General features: G+C 41.7%; 1 protein-coding gene across 1 annotated transcript in view; it reads left to right on the top strand.

Moving 5' to 3' along the window:
• LOC111979751 (tenascin-R-like) overlaps positions 1 to 19,292 on the top strand; it is a 178,943-nt gene that overhangs the window by 126,253 nt on the left and 33,398 nt on the right. The window contains 8 exon segments of the mRNA XM_070449031.1: positions 799 to 949; positions 3,200 to 3,469; positions 4,865 to 5,050; positions 5,952 to 6,041; positions 8,227 to 8,490; positions 10,806 to 11,072; positions 13,277 to 13,396; positions 13,854 to 13,997. Coding sequence (XP_070305132.1) covers positions 799 to 949; positions 3,200 to 3,469; positions 4,865 to 5,050; positions 5,952 to 6,041; positions 8,227 to 8,490; positions 10,806 to 11,072; positions 13,277 to 13,396; positions 13,854 to 13,997 — 1,492 coding nt within the window.

Genomic DNA, 19,292 nt, shown 5'->3' with positions numbered 1-19,292 from the left:
AGGCACTCTTTCCTCTGGTCTAAACAAAGATCCCAATGCCCCAGGGCAGTGATTGGGGACACTGCTCTGTGTAGGGTGCCTTCTTTCGGATGGGACGTTAAACGGGTGTCCTGACTCTCTGAGGTCATTAAAGATCCCATGGCACTTATCGTAAGAGTAGGGGTGTTAACCCCGGTGTCCTGGCTAAATTCCCAATCTGGCCCTCAACCATCATGGTCACCTAATAATCCCCAATTTACAATTGGCTCATTCATCCCCCTCCTCTCCCCTGTAACTATTCCCCAGGTCGTTGCTGCAAATGAGAACGTGTTCTCAGTCAACTTACCTGGTAAAATAACGGTTAAATAAAAAAATAAAACAGAACTCTTAACAAGACCTGGAGCTTAACCGCCAAAAGAACAACTAACTCGAGCTGAATTTATCATAAAGCCAGTCACAATATTATATTTATGGATGCCATAGCTTGGTGCTCGTCAGAGCAGTGAGGTTTGAGGTTTGTTCAGATCCTTCCCCTGCACTACCGTCTGTCCAGGAGTAGCCCAGGTGGAACCATAAATCACTCCTGCACGGGCAGCAGGTGGGGTTGTTTACCTGTGTATGTATATTATAGTGAAGACAGAATGTGTATCCCAAATTGCACCCTGTTCCTTTTATAGCGCACTACTTTTGACCAGAGCCTATGATAAGTAGTGCACTATATAGGGAATAGGATTCCATTTGGAAACCATACTATGTACTGTATGACAAGAGGAGCCCAAGTGAAGCCAAAGCGTTATGCTCGTTTGTGTTCTCTGACAGGACAATGATGGAGGGATGACAGCCCAGCTACCCAGCACCATCACTTCGTTCCACCAGACAGGCCTGAGGCCAGGGGAGGAGTATACCGTCAACCTGGTAGCTCTGAGGGACCAAGGCCGCAGCCAGCCTGTATCTGCCACCGTCACCACATGTATGTATGGTTCTGTGATTGCTCAAATCTCACCAAACCATAATTCACAAACTTCTATCTATCTAATATGTCCATAAACATTTGGTTGTTGAAATATCCCTGCTGGTAAGTTTTTGAGGGCATAGACCTGTGGGTATCTTCTGTATGGCATCCATATTAGGAACTCCCTCAGTTGGCTCACAGTTTCCATATACTTACTGCAGCTTTTGTTTCTGTATTATCCCCATGTCACTGAAAATGAGTCTCTTTGCCGCTGTTGTCTCCACAGGATGTGTTCCCGTATGCCCACCCCTATCCTGTTCTTTCCATGTGATAGTCTTCAGGCTAATCAGTGGAGCTCAGAAAAAGACCACTCAAGATGTGGGGGACTCACACATACACATCTCACATACACTACATGCATCACACGGCTGAGACTAATGGGAAATGTCACCTTGACGAATGACTTGGTCTGCCAGCAATTATGCACTTAATGTAAACTTCACCCAGGAATTCCTCAGACTGACAGTTCCAGACAGTGGGATTAGATTCAATTGAACTTTTCCATAACAATTCAAAATACGTGTCCGCAGTGAAAACACCATTAATTTTCCAACCCAGGCCCACTGTCGGTTGTAATTAAGGCATTCATAATTCATGAGCGTTCATACATTTTTCACCATGTCCACCCACAGATACCTTATTGGATAAAGAAAGACACATTTTAAGTCACTCAATTATTTATAGGCGTAAAGATTTAGCCATCCTTCTTTGAGGAAAGAAAAAAAAGAGAGAAAGATACCAAACTTCTGGTGAGGGAATGAGGGAATTCATTCTTGGCCAAGAATCTTGAAACCCCTAGTGTGATCTTCGAGAAAACACAGCAAACTGTTTTCTGTCTGGTTTATCACATTAATAGTTTAGCAGTCAATTACAGTAGGTGTTTCAGGTGTTAATCTTCAGGTCAGAAGAAATGGATGAGGTTTAGCTTAGTTACAAGGCCTTTTGAAGCAGCAGATGTTCCCTGCAGACTCAGTGAAAAACTAGTAAATTACAAGGACAGCCAATTAGCACTCTCTGAGAGAAACGTGACCAATCAGAGGGCACCACTTTGACATTGGTTCCTCACAGAATGACAACGCTATAAATGTAGTGTACTGTTCAGTCGCGCTAACTACACTGCAGCAAATGTTCCTCCACCTCCAATAACATTTAGTTGTTTATGCTTGTATAAACAACAGCATCATTTGTTTTCTCAGATGTAATCAAATTATTTAAGAATCCACACAATTGCCATGGAAACTATTTGATTATTGGGTGTATTTTTGTAGTTATTTCAGTAATGCCCCAAGTCTCTTGTTTTGTTTTACATGGTCAGCAACTACTAAACTGCATTCCCTGCCTATCATGACACAAGGTGAGACCCAGATGCAGACACAGGAGGCAGATGGTTGGAGTCTTACATTATTTATTAATCCAATAGGGTAAGGCAAGAGAATGGTCTTGGACAGGCAAAAGGGTCAAAAACAGTTCAGAGTCCAAAAGGTACCTAAGGGCAAGTAGAATCAAGGTCAGGGCAAGCAGGATGATCAGGCAGGCGGAAAAGTAGTCCATAGTCAGGAAGGGGTCAAAACCGGGAAGACTATCAAAAAGAGAATGGCAAAAGGAAAAACACGCGGGAAAGACACACGAGAAAAACACGCTGGTTGACTAACATACAAGACGAACTGGCACAGAAAGACAGGGAACACAGGGATAAGTACACTGGGGAAAATAAGCAACTCCTGTAGGTGTTGGAGACAATCACAGGAACAGGTGAAACAGATCAGGGCGTGACACTACCAACACTGCCAACAAATTTCAAAAGGCACTTGAGCGAACATCTGATATACTGTACATGTATCTTGCTGCAGGTGCATAATGGAAACAGCGATAATTTCAAAGAAAGAGAAACCCACACACTGCTCTTGCTTGTATCACTTATTTTTTATCAAAGCTTATGTTTCTAAAAGTGCAAAGCAATGGTTTTTAATTCATTCTGGTGCTACTTGGTACAACAATAGTCATGGTGGCCATGCCTCTTGCAGTATTAGTGTGAACTGTATAGATGCTTAAATGGCACCCTGTCCCTTATATAGTGCTGTACTTTTAACCAGAACCTTATGTGCCTTGGGCAAAAATAGCACACTACATAGGGAATAGGGTGTGATTTTGGAATCACATTAGATCATGAACCCTGTCATGTAGATTTACCTCTCCTGTCCCCTACAGTGATTGATGGGCCGACACAGCTGATAGTGCGTGATGTCTCGGACTCGGTGGCCTTCGTGGAGTGGACCAATCCCAAGGCCAAGATGGACCAGATAGTGCTGCGTTATGGCCTGGTAGGAGGGGACAGGCCCAAGACTACTTTCCGTCTGCAGCCCACCCTCAGCCAGTACTCCCTGCAGATGCTGAGGCCAGGCTCGCGCTATGAGGTGTCCATCAGTGGTGTTCGCAAGGGCAATGAGAGTGGAACAATCTCCACAGAATTCAGCACCGGTGAGGACCATACAACAATAGGACCGTACTGTACAAGCAGCTGCTTCCACATTATTGTGTTTGATGGAATAAGATGTTTTCTTGTGAATACATACAGCACTGTAGACACAGCCATCACTATAGACACAGCCATCACTATAGACACAGCCATCACTATAGACACAGCCATCACTATAGACACAGCCATCACTATAGACACAGCAATCACTATAGACACATCCATCACTATAGACACATCCATCGAATATACACTACCGTTCAAACGTTTGGGGTCATTTAGAAATGTCCTTGTTTTTGAAAGAAAAACAAATTTTTGGTCCATTAAAATAACATTGAATTGATCAGGAATACAGTGTAGACATTCCATTTTAAATGTAATATCTACATAGGCTTACAGAGGCCCATTATCAGCAACCATCACTCCTGTGTTCCAATGGCACGTTGTGTTAGCTAATCCAAGTTTATCATTTTAAAAGGCTAATTGATCATTAGAAAACCTTTTGCAATTATGTTAGCACTGCTGAAAACTGTTGTTCTGATTAAAGAAGCAATACAACTGGCCTTCTTTAGACTAGTTGAGTATCTGGAGCATCAGCATTTGTGGGTTCGATTAAAGGCTCAAAATTACCCGAAACAAAGGACTTTCTTCTGAAACTTGTCAGTCTATTCTTGTTCTGAGAAATTAAGGCTATTCCATGTGAGAAATTGCCAAGAAACTGAAGATCTCGTACAACGCTGTGTACTACTCCCTTCACAGAACAGAGCAAACTGGCTCTAATCATTCTGTGAATGGAGTAGTACGCAGTGTTGTACGAGATCTTCAGTTTCTTGGCAATTTCTCGCATGGAAAAACCTTAATATCTTAGAACAAGAATAGACTGACGAGTTTCAGAAGAAAGTCCTTTGTTTCTGGCCATTAGCCTTTTAAAAGGATAAACTTGGATTAGCTAACACAACGTGCCATTGGAACACAGGAGTGATGGTTGCTGATAATGAGCCTCTGTTCACCTATGTAAAAATCAGGCGTTTCCAGCTACAGTAGTCATTTACAACATTAACAATGTCTACACTGTATTTATGATCAATTTGATGTTATTTTAATGGACAAAACATTTGCTTTTCTTTCAAAACAAGGACATTTCTAAGTGACCCCAAACTTTTGAACAGTAGTGTAGCACCTACTGTACTCTTGGCTCTTGACATTTTCACAATGTCTTCTCTAACAAATACAATAAAGAATGGCATAGAAATAGTCATTAGTAATTTTATTTCTATGGTCATATCATCCTTTTTTACGATCTGACTTGCTGATGGAACTGCACGTGGAAACTATGTCCCACTTCTGATGATTGGTCTCAGTGGCCCCAACATTGTCAGTTCTGGTGTTCCTCTCAGAGATCGACGCCCCCAAGAACTTGCGAGTGCTGTCCAAGTTCTCCACCACCCTGGAGCTGGAGTGGGACAACAGCGAGGCGGAGGTAGAGGGGTACCAGGTGGTCTACAGCACCCTAGCAGGGGACCAATACGAGAAGGTCATTGTCCCACTCAACGATGGACCCACCAGCAAGACCACACTCACAAGTGGGGATAATTTGAGTTTTTGTTACACCTCTGTTTTTAGGACAAATGAATGTAATGTTGCTTACTCATGATTCACTATAGTGGCATTGTGTAGTATGATAAGGATGTCTGTTGAATGACCGAGTGAGATTCAAATGTTGTACACTTTATTAAGACGTTTTAACTAAAGAGTATTGATAAGTTGCCAACATTAACAGTTTTCAGATATTTGAGAAACGGTATGGTGTCTGTCTTACGTAAAGAGCATATCAGAATAAGGGAAGGCCTTGTCTGCGCGGCATGACAGCAATCAATGCTCTCCTCTCTCCATTTCTGTAACCTGATAAGCTTACTGTTGTAATATCGATTTTGACTCTGATTAATTATGCTTTTGGAAAAAGGTTAGCAGAAATTTTAAGAAAACATATTGATGAACATGGTATGTGTCAAGCCCTTCATTATTAATGCAGTTTTTAATAGACAGTTCTGAAAGGCTCCATCTGCCTGCTCATTTTTCCTCTTTAATATCATCATACTGTATTGTCCGCCGGGGTATTGTATGGAGAGATTAATTCACATAACCAGCTTATGTTTATGGTTTTCTATTCACATACAAATTAAAATCAATAGTTGTTGAGGTATTGTCTATGTTTTGTCTCTTTTCATCTGTCATATTCTCATTCTCATTCTCATTCTCATTCTCATCTCATTCCTCCTCTCCTCTCCTCTCCCTCTCCTCTCCTCTCCTCTCCTCTCCTCTCCTCTCCTCTCCTCTCCTCTCCTCTCTCCTCTCCTCTCCTCTCTCCTCTCCTCTCCTCTCCTCTCCTCTCTCTCCTCTCCTCTCTTCTCTTCTCTTCTCTTCTCTTCTCTTCTCTTCTCTTCTCTTCTCCTCTCCTCTCCTCTCCTCTCCTCCCTCTCACAGACTTGTTGCCAGGTACAGAGTATGGCATTGGCATATCGGCTATGCTTGGCACCAACCAGAGTTCTCCTGCCACAATGAACGCCAGAACTGGTAAGTGAGTTAATCGCCTGGCTCATCTGTGCAAATCAGTGATCTGACACAGAAAATCACAACTACCAGTATCAGTAAACAGAAATTCACCACCCTGTTCTCCTTTGTTTCTTACATGTTTTGTTTGTTTAAATTTTATTGAAGCATGAAAAAAAAGCATGTCAAAATACCGATTTGCAGTGCCTTCAGAAAGCATTCATACCCCTTTACTAATTCCACATTTTGTTGTGATACAACCTGAATTGTCTCACCCATCTACACACATTTCCTCATAATGGCAAAATGAAAACATGTTTTTAGAAATGTTAGCAAATATATTGAAAATGAAATACAGCAATATCTAATTTACATATGTTTTCACACCCCTGAGTCAATACATGTTAGAATGTTAGAATCTGGGTAAGTCTCTAAGAGCTTTGCACACCTGGATGGTACAATATTTGCACATTATGCTTTAAAAATGCTTCAATCTCTGTCAAGTTGGTTGATGAGCATTGCTATACAGCCATTTTCAAGTCTTTCCATAGATTTTTAAGCCGACTTAAGTCAAAACTGTAACTAGGCCACTCAGGAACATTCAATGTTGTCTTGGTATGCAACTCCAGTGTATATTTGTGCCTTGTTTTTTAGGTTATTGTCCTGCTGAAAGGTCAATTTGTCTCCCAGTGTCTGTTGGAAAGCAGACTTAACCAGGCTTTCCACTATGATGTTGCTTAGCTCTATTTAGTCTATTTTTACCCTAAGAAAGTCCCTAGTCCTTGCCGATGACAAACATACCCATGACATGATGCAGCCACCACCATACTTGAAAATATGAAGAGTAGTACTCAGTGATGTGTTGTGTTGGATTTGCCCCAAACATAATGCTTTGTAACCAGGACATAAAATACATTTCTTTACCACATTTTTTGCAGTTTTAATGTAGTGCCTTATTTCAAACAGGATGCATGTTTTGGAATGTTTTCTTCTTTGCAGGCTTCCTTCTTTTTACTGTTTCATTTAGGTTAGTATTGGTGGAGTAACTATAATGTTATTGATCCATCCTCAGTTTTCTCCTATCACAGCAATTAAACTCAGTAACTGTTTCAAATTCACCATTGGCCTCATGGTGAAATCCCTGAGTGTTGTTCTTCTTCACCGGCAACTGAGTTAGGAAGGATGCCCGTATCTTTGTAGTGACTGGGTGTGGTGATACACCATCGAAAGTGTAATTAATAACTTCACCATGCTCAAAGGGATATTCAACATCTGCTTTTTTTTTACCCATCTACCAATAGGTGCCCTTCTTTGCGAGGCATTGGAAAACCTCCCTGGTCTTTGTGGTTGAATCTGTGTTTGAAATTCACTGCTCAACTGAGGGACCTTACAGATAATTGTTTTTATGGGGTTCAGCAATGAGGTAGTCATTCAAAAATCATGTTAAAATCTATTATTGCACACAGAGGGAATGGGAATACCTAGTCAGTTGCACAACTGAATACATTCAATTGAAATGTGTCTTCCGCATTTAACCCAACCCTTCTGAATCAGAGAGGTGCAGGGGGCTGACTTAATCAATGTCCACATCATTGCCAAACAGTTGTTGTTGGGGGTTAACTCACTTGCTCAATGGCAGAACGGCAGATTTTTCCAATTTGCTGGCTCAGGGATTCGAACCAGCGACCTTTAAGTTACTCACCCAATGCTCTTAGTCCATGCAACTTATTATGTGACTTGTTAACTTTATTTTTACTCCTGAACTTATTTATGCTTTGTCACGTACCACGCTGCACCTTGGTCTCATCTTTCCGACGAGCGTTACATGCTTGCCATAACAAAGGGGTTGAATACTTATTGACTCAAGACATTTCACCTTATATTTTTATATAACTATCTATATAAAAAGATAGTTCCGCTTTGATGTTATGTGTAGGCCAGTGACAATAAATCTCAATTTAATCCAATTTAGATTCAGGCTGTAACACAACACAATGTGGAATAAGTCAAGAGGTGTGAATACTTTCTGAAGGCACCTGTATACTGTATGTATATTTTTGTCTCTGTTTTAATTAGCTGCACTAAATCAAATTCTTTACAACTTTGGTTGGTATGGCAATCAAGAATTGAATCTTAAATATAAATCGGTTTATTGGTATGTTTACTATATGTTGATTATACTTGAACTACTCTTTACTGTGCGTTTCAGGTCTGGATGTCCCCATGGACCTGACTGTGACGGCGTCCACAGACAACACCATCACCCTGCTGTGGGGGGTGGTCCAGGGGCCTATCGACCACTACATGGTTACCTACACCTCCTCATCTGGCCTGACCACGGAGGTGACCGTCCCCAAGGACGTGACCACCACCACGCTCAATGACCTGGAGCCAGGCACAGAATACACCATCACTGTAGCTGCCCAGAGGGGAAGGCAGCAAAGCACTGCAGCCACCATTGATGGCTTCACAGGTACTGGAACTGTACTTGACCAGGACCAAGTAACTGACACAACTGACATTACATTGTACTATTATGAATAGCAGAGGTGAAAGTAGTCTAAACAGAGCAATAGCATTTACCCAGTGGTGGAAAAAGTACCCAGTTGTAATGCTTGAGTAAAAGTATAGATACCTTAATAGAAAGTTACTGAAATAAAAGTGGAAGTCATCCAGTGAAATACTACTTGAGTAAAAGTCTAAAAGTATTTGGTTCTAAATATACTTAAGTATCAAAAGTAAAACTGTACATCATTTCAAATTGCTTATATTAGAAAAGCAGATGGCACCATTTTGTTATTGTTAAAATGTACGGATAGCCCGGGGCACGCTCCAACACTCAGACATAATTTATAAAAGATGCATTTGTGTTTAGTAAGTTCACCAGATCAGAGGCAGTAGGGATGACCAGGGATGTTCTCTTGATAAGTGCGTGAATTGGACCATTTTCCTGTCCCGTTAAGCATTCAAGTGCTTAACGGTAAAAAAGTACATTATTTTCTTTAGGACCGTAGTGAAGTAAAAGTAAATGTTGGCCAAAATATAAATAGTAAAGTAAAGTACAGATACTCCAAAAAATTATTTAAGTAGGTCCTTAAAGTATTTTTTACACCACTGCATTTACCCCATGAGTTAGCCATGGTCAGATGTTATTTACCCCTTCTAGGGATTCTATTGGGCTCTGATCAAAATTAGTACCCTATGCCATTTAGGATGCGGACTGGACTGTAACTGCACCTGTATCAGTTTCAGCGGCAGGTAGCTTAGCCAGTAACGCGAAAAGTTGTTAGTTCGAATCCCTGAGATGACAAGGTAAAATAAATATGTTGATGTGCCCTTGACCAAGGCACTAAGTCAATTGTATTTATCACATGCTTTGTAAAACAATAGGCGTAGACTAACAGTGAAATGCTAATGGGCCCTTCCCAACAATGCAGAGAGAAAAAACATTTCATTTAAAAAAGAAAATAACACAAGGAATAAATACACAAAGAGTAACGATAACTTGGCTATATACATAGGGTACCAGTACCGAGTCAATGCAGTGGTACGAGGTAATTGAGATCGATGTGTACATATAGGTATGGATAGAGTGACTAGGAAACAGGATAGATAATAAACAGTAACAGCAGCGTGTGTAATGAGTCAAAAGAGTTAGTGAGTTAGTGCAAAAGGGGTCATATAGTCCACTTAGCTATTGGTTAACTATTTACGTAGCAGTCTTATAGCTTGGGGGTTGTTTAGGGTCCTGCTGGTTCCAGACTTGGTGCATCGGTACCCTAATTGCTCCAGGGTTGCCGTTGATAATGGCTAACCCTGGCCATGACCCCACTCTCTGAGTGTGTCTCAGATATGCAAAAACACATTTCCAATTCACACATGCGTTTAATACACACTTGTACATGCAAAATAGGACAAATAGGCATCCACCAAGTTAATCTATTAGATGAATAGATGATGTACAGTAGTCTATAAATAAAGGTTTATTTTCAAATAAACTGGATAAAGGTGAGCTTTTTCAGTGAAGTGCTCACATCCCTAAATAAGCAATTATGTTGCTGAAAAGTAGAGATTATTGCTGTACTAGAGAATAGGCTTGACATTGCATGTCATGTGGAACTACTTTGGGAAGGAGACTACAAATCGAGCTATTAGGTAGTGTCAAGCTTTGATGCAACAATTCATGTTAATAATTGACAGTTAGCTATTACATGAGGTTGTTAATCGCATAACCGTCCTCCATCAAATTGACCCATCCAATGGAGAAAAACATTATATCAATATTTATTTGCGTTCACTCCGTTAATCTTTCCTGTCCCTCTTTCTTTCACACTCATCTACATCAGACAGCAAACTGTCCTGGCAGTCTTTATATTTCCTATTGCTTCTTCTTGTTCTGACAACACACTTCAACCAGTGTCTTTTATTGGTGAATCTTTCAAAAACAGCCATGCCTCGTTGACAGACATGTTTTCATCCAGTCTCTGCTGTCAACTTTGACATTCGTCCTTTGCTCAGCATTCAGCCTCATTCCATTGTCACGGGCCTTCCACGCTGTGTGTATTCCATTTGCAGCTCTTCACTTCCACGCTCCCCCGTCATGCTCATTACTTTACTGCCAGTCTCACTGAGAAGGAGAGAACCTCCAGAGAGATCTGCCAATTAATAACCAGCCATACCATCCACTGACTGACTGAGAACCTCAGCACCACCTACCATATTGACAGCAGCTGTCCCTTACAGCCCTTCATGACCATGCAGCCAGTATCTTTGACCTTTGACTTTCAGGCTCCCGCCCCATCATAGCACTCTACTTGTCTGATGTCACATGGGACTCGGTGACGGTGGCATGGAGCGCCCCTGCCCCACCCGCAGACCTCTACATCCTCACCTATAGCTCTGAGGACGGCACTGACACGTCCAAGGTTACCCTGGATGGATCCAAGACCCGGTCCTCTATCAAGGGACTCCTGCCCTCCACAGAGTACACCATCAGCCTTATCACCATACATGGAGAGGTGAAGTCTGAGGCTGTCACAGCCACGCTCACCACAGGTAGGCTATTTATCTCTGCAAGGGGAAACAAGGTTGTATTCATTAGGCACCAAATGGAAGAAAACAGACTGAAACAATGATAAACAAACAACAACAAAAAAATTCCCGCTGCAAAACGTTTCGCTACGGTGTGCCCTAATGCATACGACCCAGAGCTACGCTGGAGGTTCCCATGGTTCATGGAGGGTCACACAGGAACAACAACAAGGCTAAATAACTACTGACTAATACAAAACTGCTGCAACATCTTATGCATTGATTGTCCACAGGGTGCATTGATGTCTGATTTTGGCTGATTGTTTGCTGACAAGACAGTTGCTAACGAAGGACTACATTTTAGGATATATAAAACTTCCTGTACTTAGGATACACATCACATTATACATGCAGTACGTGCTTGGAGTTTATTGTGGTATTCAAATGGCGTTCTGTTTGTCAGCAAGTAGTCTAGCTCCAGAACAGAACAACATCTTGACACTTTTATGGCATGTCTCCTCTTGCTCATTAAGATTCTTACACACACAGCTGCACTCACTGCAGAACAACGTTCCCCTCCACCTTTCATTTCTTTATTAATGCTTGGGTGTGTAATCCTCCCTTAATTACCCCTGCCTAAACCTGGAGGTGTCAGGAATATTCAGCTGTCGCATCAGCAGGCTGTTACTCACAGTTACAGCTGCCAAGCCCAAGGGAAGATCTATTGTCTGAGGAGGACAGGACAGCTCTCTAAACACTCTGATATTAACTCTGCGGATAGCCACCTGCATACTGCTGTCTGATTACTGCTCTACATGCCAACTATCTTAGTCACTGTCTGCCAGAGTGCCAGCCATTTTCTCTTTGTCTGGTGACATACAGATTTCTGGAATGAAGGCTAGCGGTATCGCAGATTCAGACGGATGCATTTGTTGCAGCTCTTTGGCATCTGTGTGTTTTGTTATTGCGTTGCTATTTTCAGCTCGTTATCACACTATGTTATTATATGCAAATTAACCACAGGGTTGGTGGGCTTGCTGTGGCACCTGACCGTCTTTGTAGGTTGAAAGTTCTTTGTGTTGAAGTGGTAGTTCTTATGGTAAATCTGAATAAAGTGATGACAACATGTTTACTGTACCATATGTTGTAATGCCTCAGGTGAATGCAGGTTAGACTTGGGTTGCATCCCAAATGGCCCCTATTCCCCATTTAGTGCACTACTTTTGACCAGGGCCCAAAGGGCACTGATCGAAAGTAGTGTAGTTTGTGGGGAATATGTATCATTTGGGACGCACCTTGGAGCAGCAGAGCACATTGATGCAGTCTGTCAGTTTGCACAAATTATCTCATGTCACATGAATACTGAGTCTAAATTCAGAGCTATTACAGCAGCCTGCACTGCTGAATGGGAAATAATTAAAGATAGGCATACATGAATAATCACAACTTATTTACACCACTCTTTCCTACTAGCAGAATTTAAATGAGGCTGAAGCCTAACTTATGAATCGTCGTCAGTGCTGGTGAATAATATTCATTATTGTAATGGAAATTGGAGGGTGGTGGCGTTGGTTTTACAAGCATTTCTATAGCTTCATTCCACAACAATAGAGAGAACCAATCTCTCTATCCCTTCCCTCCATAATGGATGCCGACCTTATAAGTCACTTTAATTGTTTGCTCACATTGTCTCTGGTAACCTTTGCTGTCGCAGCGGTAAGAGCTCTGGGGACACATAAACAAATCATGAACTAATCCCTTATGGGCAACCAAACTCGATCACAATGCAAATATCCCTCTCTGTTCTCCTGGCTCTGGCCAGAGAAGCATGCTATTTTAGTACATATTTTATGATGTACCTAATATGTAGGATAAACACAGTGCTTTTTACACTATGGGAGGAAAATGTGTCCAGAAATGCATTGTTTTTATCAATAAAGAAGCATTTTTATCTACGCTTTATTTAACTTCCAGTGCCTTGAGTGTCCTCCAAGAGTAGCTGAATTTCCTCTTCACTTCTGTTTGTTCCCCAATTCATGCACCTTGATTGGAGACAGAGATAGTGTCAGTGTTCCCTTCCCTTTCATATACATGGAGACATGGAGCTAGCCGTTTTCATGAGAAGGTTATGTCAAATGTCAAGAACATCTTGTATTAGTGTATAGTGTGTGTCTCAATAGCAAGGACATCTCTTCATTCTTAACATGTACTATGATTCTCTATTGGAGGAATGGATCCACCTAAAGAGATGACTGTGTCATATGCCACTGAAGACTCCGTCATCATATCATGGTTGAGACCATTCGCTCCCTTCGACTACTACAAGATGTCCTATCAATCAGCAAGAGGTAAGCAAACATTTCTGGCATGTTTTCATTGAAAAGTTCATAAAAAAATGATGGGTAACACTTTATTTGGATAGACCCAAGTAGATGGTTTGTAGATATTCCGTAGATGTTCAATAACTGTCAACCACATTTCAACAAACTATCCACTAACACCGTAACCCAAACCCTAACCTTAACCCTCATCCTAACCCTAAACTTAACCCTTACCATAAGCTTAACCCTTAACCTAATCATTATTCTGATCCTAACCGTAACCTTAGTAAGCAGTTGCTTATCAACCTATAGTGTGTTGATAGTATAACCGTCTGTAGATCATCTATATGGGACGATCCAAATCCAAGTGTGACCAAATCATGTTTTTCCATTGTTTGGCATTGGAGGAGAAAGTTCAACTTCTTATAAAAGAAAGACTGCGTACTGTAACAGTGCAACATTAAATGAATACAATGTTCTTCAGGGACAGTGGACAGCGTGGTAATTGACAATGACGTCACTAACTACACCCTGTCCAGCCTCCACCCAGCAACAGAGTATGAGATCAACCTGAACGTTGTGCGGGGCAGCCAGGAGAGCAAGTCCATCACCACCAGTGTCTTCACAGGTCTGACCTCTGACCCCTTACTATCTTTTCTGACCCCTTACGATCCTGTACTGCTTCAGCTATAATGCCACTATAGAGAGGAACTGACAATGTATATCATTATATAATCTTTGTCTCCACATCCTATATAACTTCTGCAAACATGCCGTGGTACCCCTAAACTATCAAACAACAACCAATACAATCCTGTTTTGGTAACTTTTCCAGTGAGTCAATGTTTTCTTGACTGACAAGTGAGCTAGCTTGTTTGCTAAAATGATAGCTAGAGTTATTATTATATGTGCTCCTCGGAGTATGAGATTGGGGAACAAAATGTTCTGGAGTCAGACAGAGCGTCTTTCCAAGATAAATGGAACGTTCTGTCTTTTCAGTGAATTTTATTCTTAGTACCCACTCTGTGGATCTCTCACATTGCCACCTGCACACTAAGAAATGATGTTCAGACACAGACAGTAGAATACCTGCCTCTCATTGCTGCTGTAGCGATTGTAGCTACCATTACCCCCTTGGCCTTAAAATTGTTAGCCTCACCTTATTTCTGTCTCTGCTTCTCCTCTGTCAGACAGGCAGTCAGGCAGTTTGTCAGTCAGATAGACAGACCTCCGTAGCATTGAGCTGTGTGAGATGTGAGATATATTTTACATCTAGTGAACTACCAGAGAGAGGTGTGTAGGCTGCAGCAGCTCCTCTGGGTGTGAAGTGAACTCCGCTAACATGGGCTTAACCAGCTCGCCACTGCATGCAAAGGGAGTGCACCACTGCATACTGATGAGCCAGGTAGAGATGTCTTTCCAAAACCAAAAGGTTCAGGACTCCACACACAGAGAGAGACAGAGACACCCCCAAATAAACAAAAAAGGGAAAACAATCTTCATGTAATTCAAAACTAGAAAACACGCTAACGTTTACTTTGCTATTGACTTATTTTCAGAGAAACAGATGAGCACTAGCATTCTGCTAATGCTGCAGTCGCAGGCAGTGTTTTACAAAACTATGTGAAGGAGCACTTGGCAGCGCTCATTAAAACAGGGTCATAAGTAGAACAATATCATTCCATTGTGGTGTGGTTCAGCAAGAAAGAGATAAAAACCGTTACGGAAAGAGGAGCTCGCTGTGCCTAAAAGTGTCTCAAAGTCCAATGTGTAAGATGAGAAGCTCTGCCATGAACGGAGCTGGGCTGGTGCTCCACTTACAGGTCAGAAACAAAAACACAGACAGCTTATTAAGATCCTTGGCGCTAAGGAAGAGTTTTTGTGCAGTCGCTGGAGAGTCCTGCCGGCCGGGTAGCTACTGTTGTCAGGCACTGAGGCACTAGCTGCAATTCCAAAGGTAATGACTGTCCAGGATTCATTCGATCTGAGTCAACTGTCCAGCTAATGGCTGTGACTGGGGCAGACAGGTACTGTGGTTCTGCAGATTCTGGTGTTTTTACTACGTTGCATTAATATTAGCTATTAAAAATATTGCCTAGTCAGACCATTACTACTGTTCCAGCTGGCTGGTAGGCGTTATTTCTTAGGTAGTGTAAAGCGTAGCACAGATCATTTTTGAACAACCTTTACTTGGCGATACTTCCTCAATTCCTGACTTGGAAGACAACGCATGTCATTTAAACCTCAATGGCTAGTTGCAGGTTGTTCGTTTGAATTTACAAAATGCTCTGTTATTAGAATAAATATTTTTTTTGCTCCATGAAGTAATCCATCAAATCTTAACTCATTGATTGAGACAGGTGACTACATCACGTGAAAAGGTTATCCCCTACCTTTTCACAAGACCCAGTTTGCCTGACAAAAACCCTGCATTCTGATTGTTCTAAACTTTGCTACCAACCCTCATTGAAAGTTACATGTACAGTAGTCCATATCGAATTCATAATGATGAAAGATGACAGACGACGTTTATCATGGTAAAAACCATATGGTAACTTTATTGGTAAACCCACAATGATATTTACATAGGAAAAGTCATGCTATAACTAACAGAATGTTGTGTTTGCTATGCTAACGCTGAAGTTTACTTAAAAAGCGACGAAACAAAGCGTTTCCCTTCCTGGTTGTCCACTAGGTTGAAGATAAAAGGCGCAGTACAGTCAAAAACATTCTTTCCAGGCCTCCCGGGTGGCGCAGTGGTCTAGGGCACTAGCAGCTAGCCCTAGTGGTCTAGTGGTCTAGGGCTAGCTGCGCCACCAGAGACTCTGGGTTCGCGCCCAGGCTCTGTCGCAGCCGGGAGGTCCGTGGGGCGACGCACAATTGGCCTAGTGTTGTCCGGGTTAGGGAGGGTTTGACCGGTAGGGATATCCTTGTCTCATCGCGCACCAGCGACTCCTGTGGCGGGCCGGGCGCAGTGCGTGCTAAACAAGGGAGCCAGGTGCACGGTGTTTCCTCTGACACATTGGTGCGGCTGGCTTCCGGGTTGGAGGCGCGCTGTGTTAAGAAGCAGTGCGGCTTGGTTGGGTTGTGTTTCGGAGGACGCATGGCTTTCGACCTTCGTCTCTCCCGAGCCGATACGGGAGTTGTAGCGATGAGACAAAATAGTAATTACTAACAATTGGATACCACGAAATTGGGGAGAAAAGGGAATAAAAAAAATAAACATTCATTCCTGTTTTTTTATGATATTTCCACAATATGAGGTTGAAATAACATACCCGTTTAGTGTAAGAGCTTTTTGAAAACAACGCCTGGATTTTCAGCCTTTTCAGGTGGGATGGTTTTTGGCCCACAGCATGACATCACAATCTCATCTGATTATTCTGACCAATGACCAGACATCTTTTATTTGAATATGTATCCTCATACTTTGAAGGGGTAAGCGGGGTAGGCTTTAGATCCTAGACGATCCTATCTGCCAATTAGGGCCGTGTGTAACGGCAGTCTAAGTCGTCCTCCTCCTCAGACGAGGAGAGGCGAGAAGGATCTGAGGACCAATGTGCAGCGTGGTAATTTTCCATTATTTAATTAACACAAAACAAGACACTAWKKAAAWMYKKAAAACAAACTAACCGTCACAGTCCTAGCTGGTGCAGACAAAACACAAAGACAGGAAACAATCACCCACAATCCCCAACACAAAACAAGCCACCTATATATGATTCTCAATCAGGGACAACGATTGACAGCTGCCTCTGATTGAGAACCATATTAGGCTGGACACAGAAACAGACGAACTAGACACACAACATAGAATTCCCACCCAGCTCACGTCCTGACCAACACTAAACAAGCAAAACACATAAGAACTCTGGTCAGGACGTTACACCGTGGGTATGTAAATATATTACAATTTGTGTCATCATGAGAATGAGAATTTCAATGGCAAAAGGAGGCTCAGTCAAAACCAACTCATTCAATGGTGTTTCTTTATTTTTACTATTTTCTACATTGTAGAATAATAGTGAAGACATTAAAACTATGAAATAACACATATGGAATCATGTAGTAACCAAAAAGGTGTTATATTTGAGATTCTTCAAAGTAGCCACCCTTTGCCTTGATGTCAGCATTGCACACTCTTGGCATTCTCTCAACCAGCTTCACCTGGAATGCTTTTCCAACAGTCTTGAAGTAGTTCCCACATATGCTGAGCACTTGTTGGCTGCTTTTCCTTCACTCTGCGGTCCAATTCATTCCAATTCATCCCAAACCATCTCAATTGGGTAGAGGTCGGGTGATTGTGGAGGCCAGGTCATCAGATGCATCACTCCATCACTCTCTTTCTTGGTCAAATAGCCCTTACACAGCCTGGTGGTGTGATAGTCCCACTAAGCGAAAACCAGATGGGATGGCGTATCGCTGCAGAATCCTGTGGTAGCCATGCCTTGAATTCTAAATAAATCACTGACAGTGTCACCAGAAAAGCACCCCCACACCTCACGTGGGAATCACACATGCGTAGATCATCCGTTCACCTACTCTGCGTCTCACAAAGACAGAGCGGTTGGAACGAAAACTCACCAATTAGTGTTTTTTAAATTTAACTAGGCAAGTTAAGAACAAATTCTTATTTTCAATGACAGCCTAGAAACAGTGTGTTAACTGCCTTGTTCAGGGGCAGAACGACAGAATTGTACCTTGCCAGCTCAGGGATTCAATCTTGCAACCTTTTAGTTACTAGTCCAACGCTCTAACCACTAGGCTACCTGCCGCCCCATTTCTTTGCAGCAATTCAACCATGAAGGCCTGATTCACACAGTCGCCTCAAAATAGTTGATGTTGAGAAATGTCTGTTACTTGAACCCTGTGAAGCATTTATTTGGGTAGAATTTCTGAGGCTGGTAACTCTAATGACCTTATCCTTTGCAGCAGAGGTAACTCTGGGTCTTCTTTTCCAGTGGCAGTCCTCATGAGAGCCAGTTTCATCATAGCGTTTGATGGTTTTTGCGACTGCACATGAAGAAATGTCTTGAAACTTTCCAGATTGACTGACCTTCATGTCTTGAATAAATGATGGACTGTCGTTTCTCTTTGCTTATTTGAGCTGTTCTTGCCTTAATATGGACTTGGTCTTTTACCAAATAGGGCTATCTTCTGTATACCAACCCTACCTTGTCACAACAACTGATTGGGTCACCTGTTAATTGAAATGTATTCCAGGAGACTACCTCAGTGTTGATGTCTTCACTATTATTCTACAATGTAGAAAATAGTAAAAATAACAAAAAACCTGGAATGAGTAGGTGTGTCTAAACTTGTGACTTGTACTGTATATTTGGAGTTATTTTCATGAAATATACACACAAAGGGATTTATTAGACATACAGTGATGATTTAATAAATAAAATGCAAATTCTCCATGGGGCTTTAAGACAGCATCAACATTCCATACAGAAGGGTTCTGAAATAAACACATTTGGGAAAAACGAGAATGTCTGGATGTGAATTTTATCAGAACAGAAAGTTTGCCATTAAAGTGGAAAATAAATGAACACAAATAAGTACCTTACTGTGATCGTTTTCAATTAAAATGGTCAAAAAGAAACAAAATAGCTTCTTAGCAAATAGCAATTTCTCAAAAAAGAATTTTGCATAGACTGTCTGGTAGTGGTCTGAGTGGGGAGGAGAAAAGTGAAAACGAGCTGTTATTGGCAGAGGTTAGGAACTCTCTTTCTTATTAGCCTATTAACTAATCTACCGCCTGGTGACAGGCAGAACAAAACTCCATACAACCAAAACAGGTGGAAATTTAATGCGGTCTTTTCAAACATCTCTTACGCTAAAGGGCATTATCATCACAATTTCACAGTATTATTCCAACCTCATAGTTGGAAAAAGCATTTACTCTATACTTCCGGAT

This window comes from Salvelinus sp. IW2-2015, linkage group LG19 (genome assembly GCF_002910315.2).
Source record: "Salvelinus sp. IW2-2015 linkage group LG19, ASM291031v2, whole genome shotgun sequence".
NCBI lineage: Eukaryota > Metazoa > Chordata > Actinopteri > Salmoniformes > Salmonidae > Salvelinus > Salvelinus sp. IW2-2015.
This window is presented reverse-complemented; position numbering and strand designations above follow the sequence as displayed.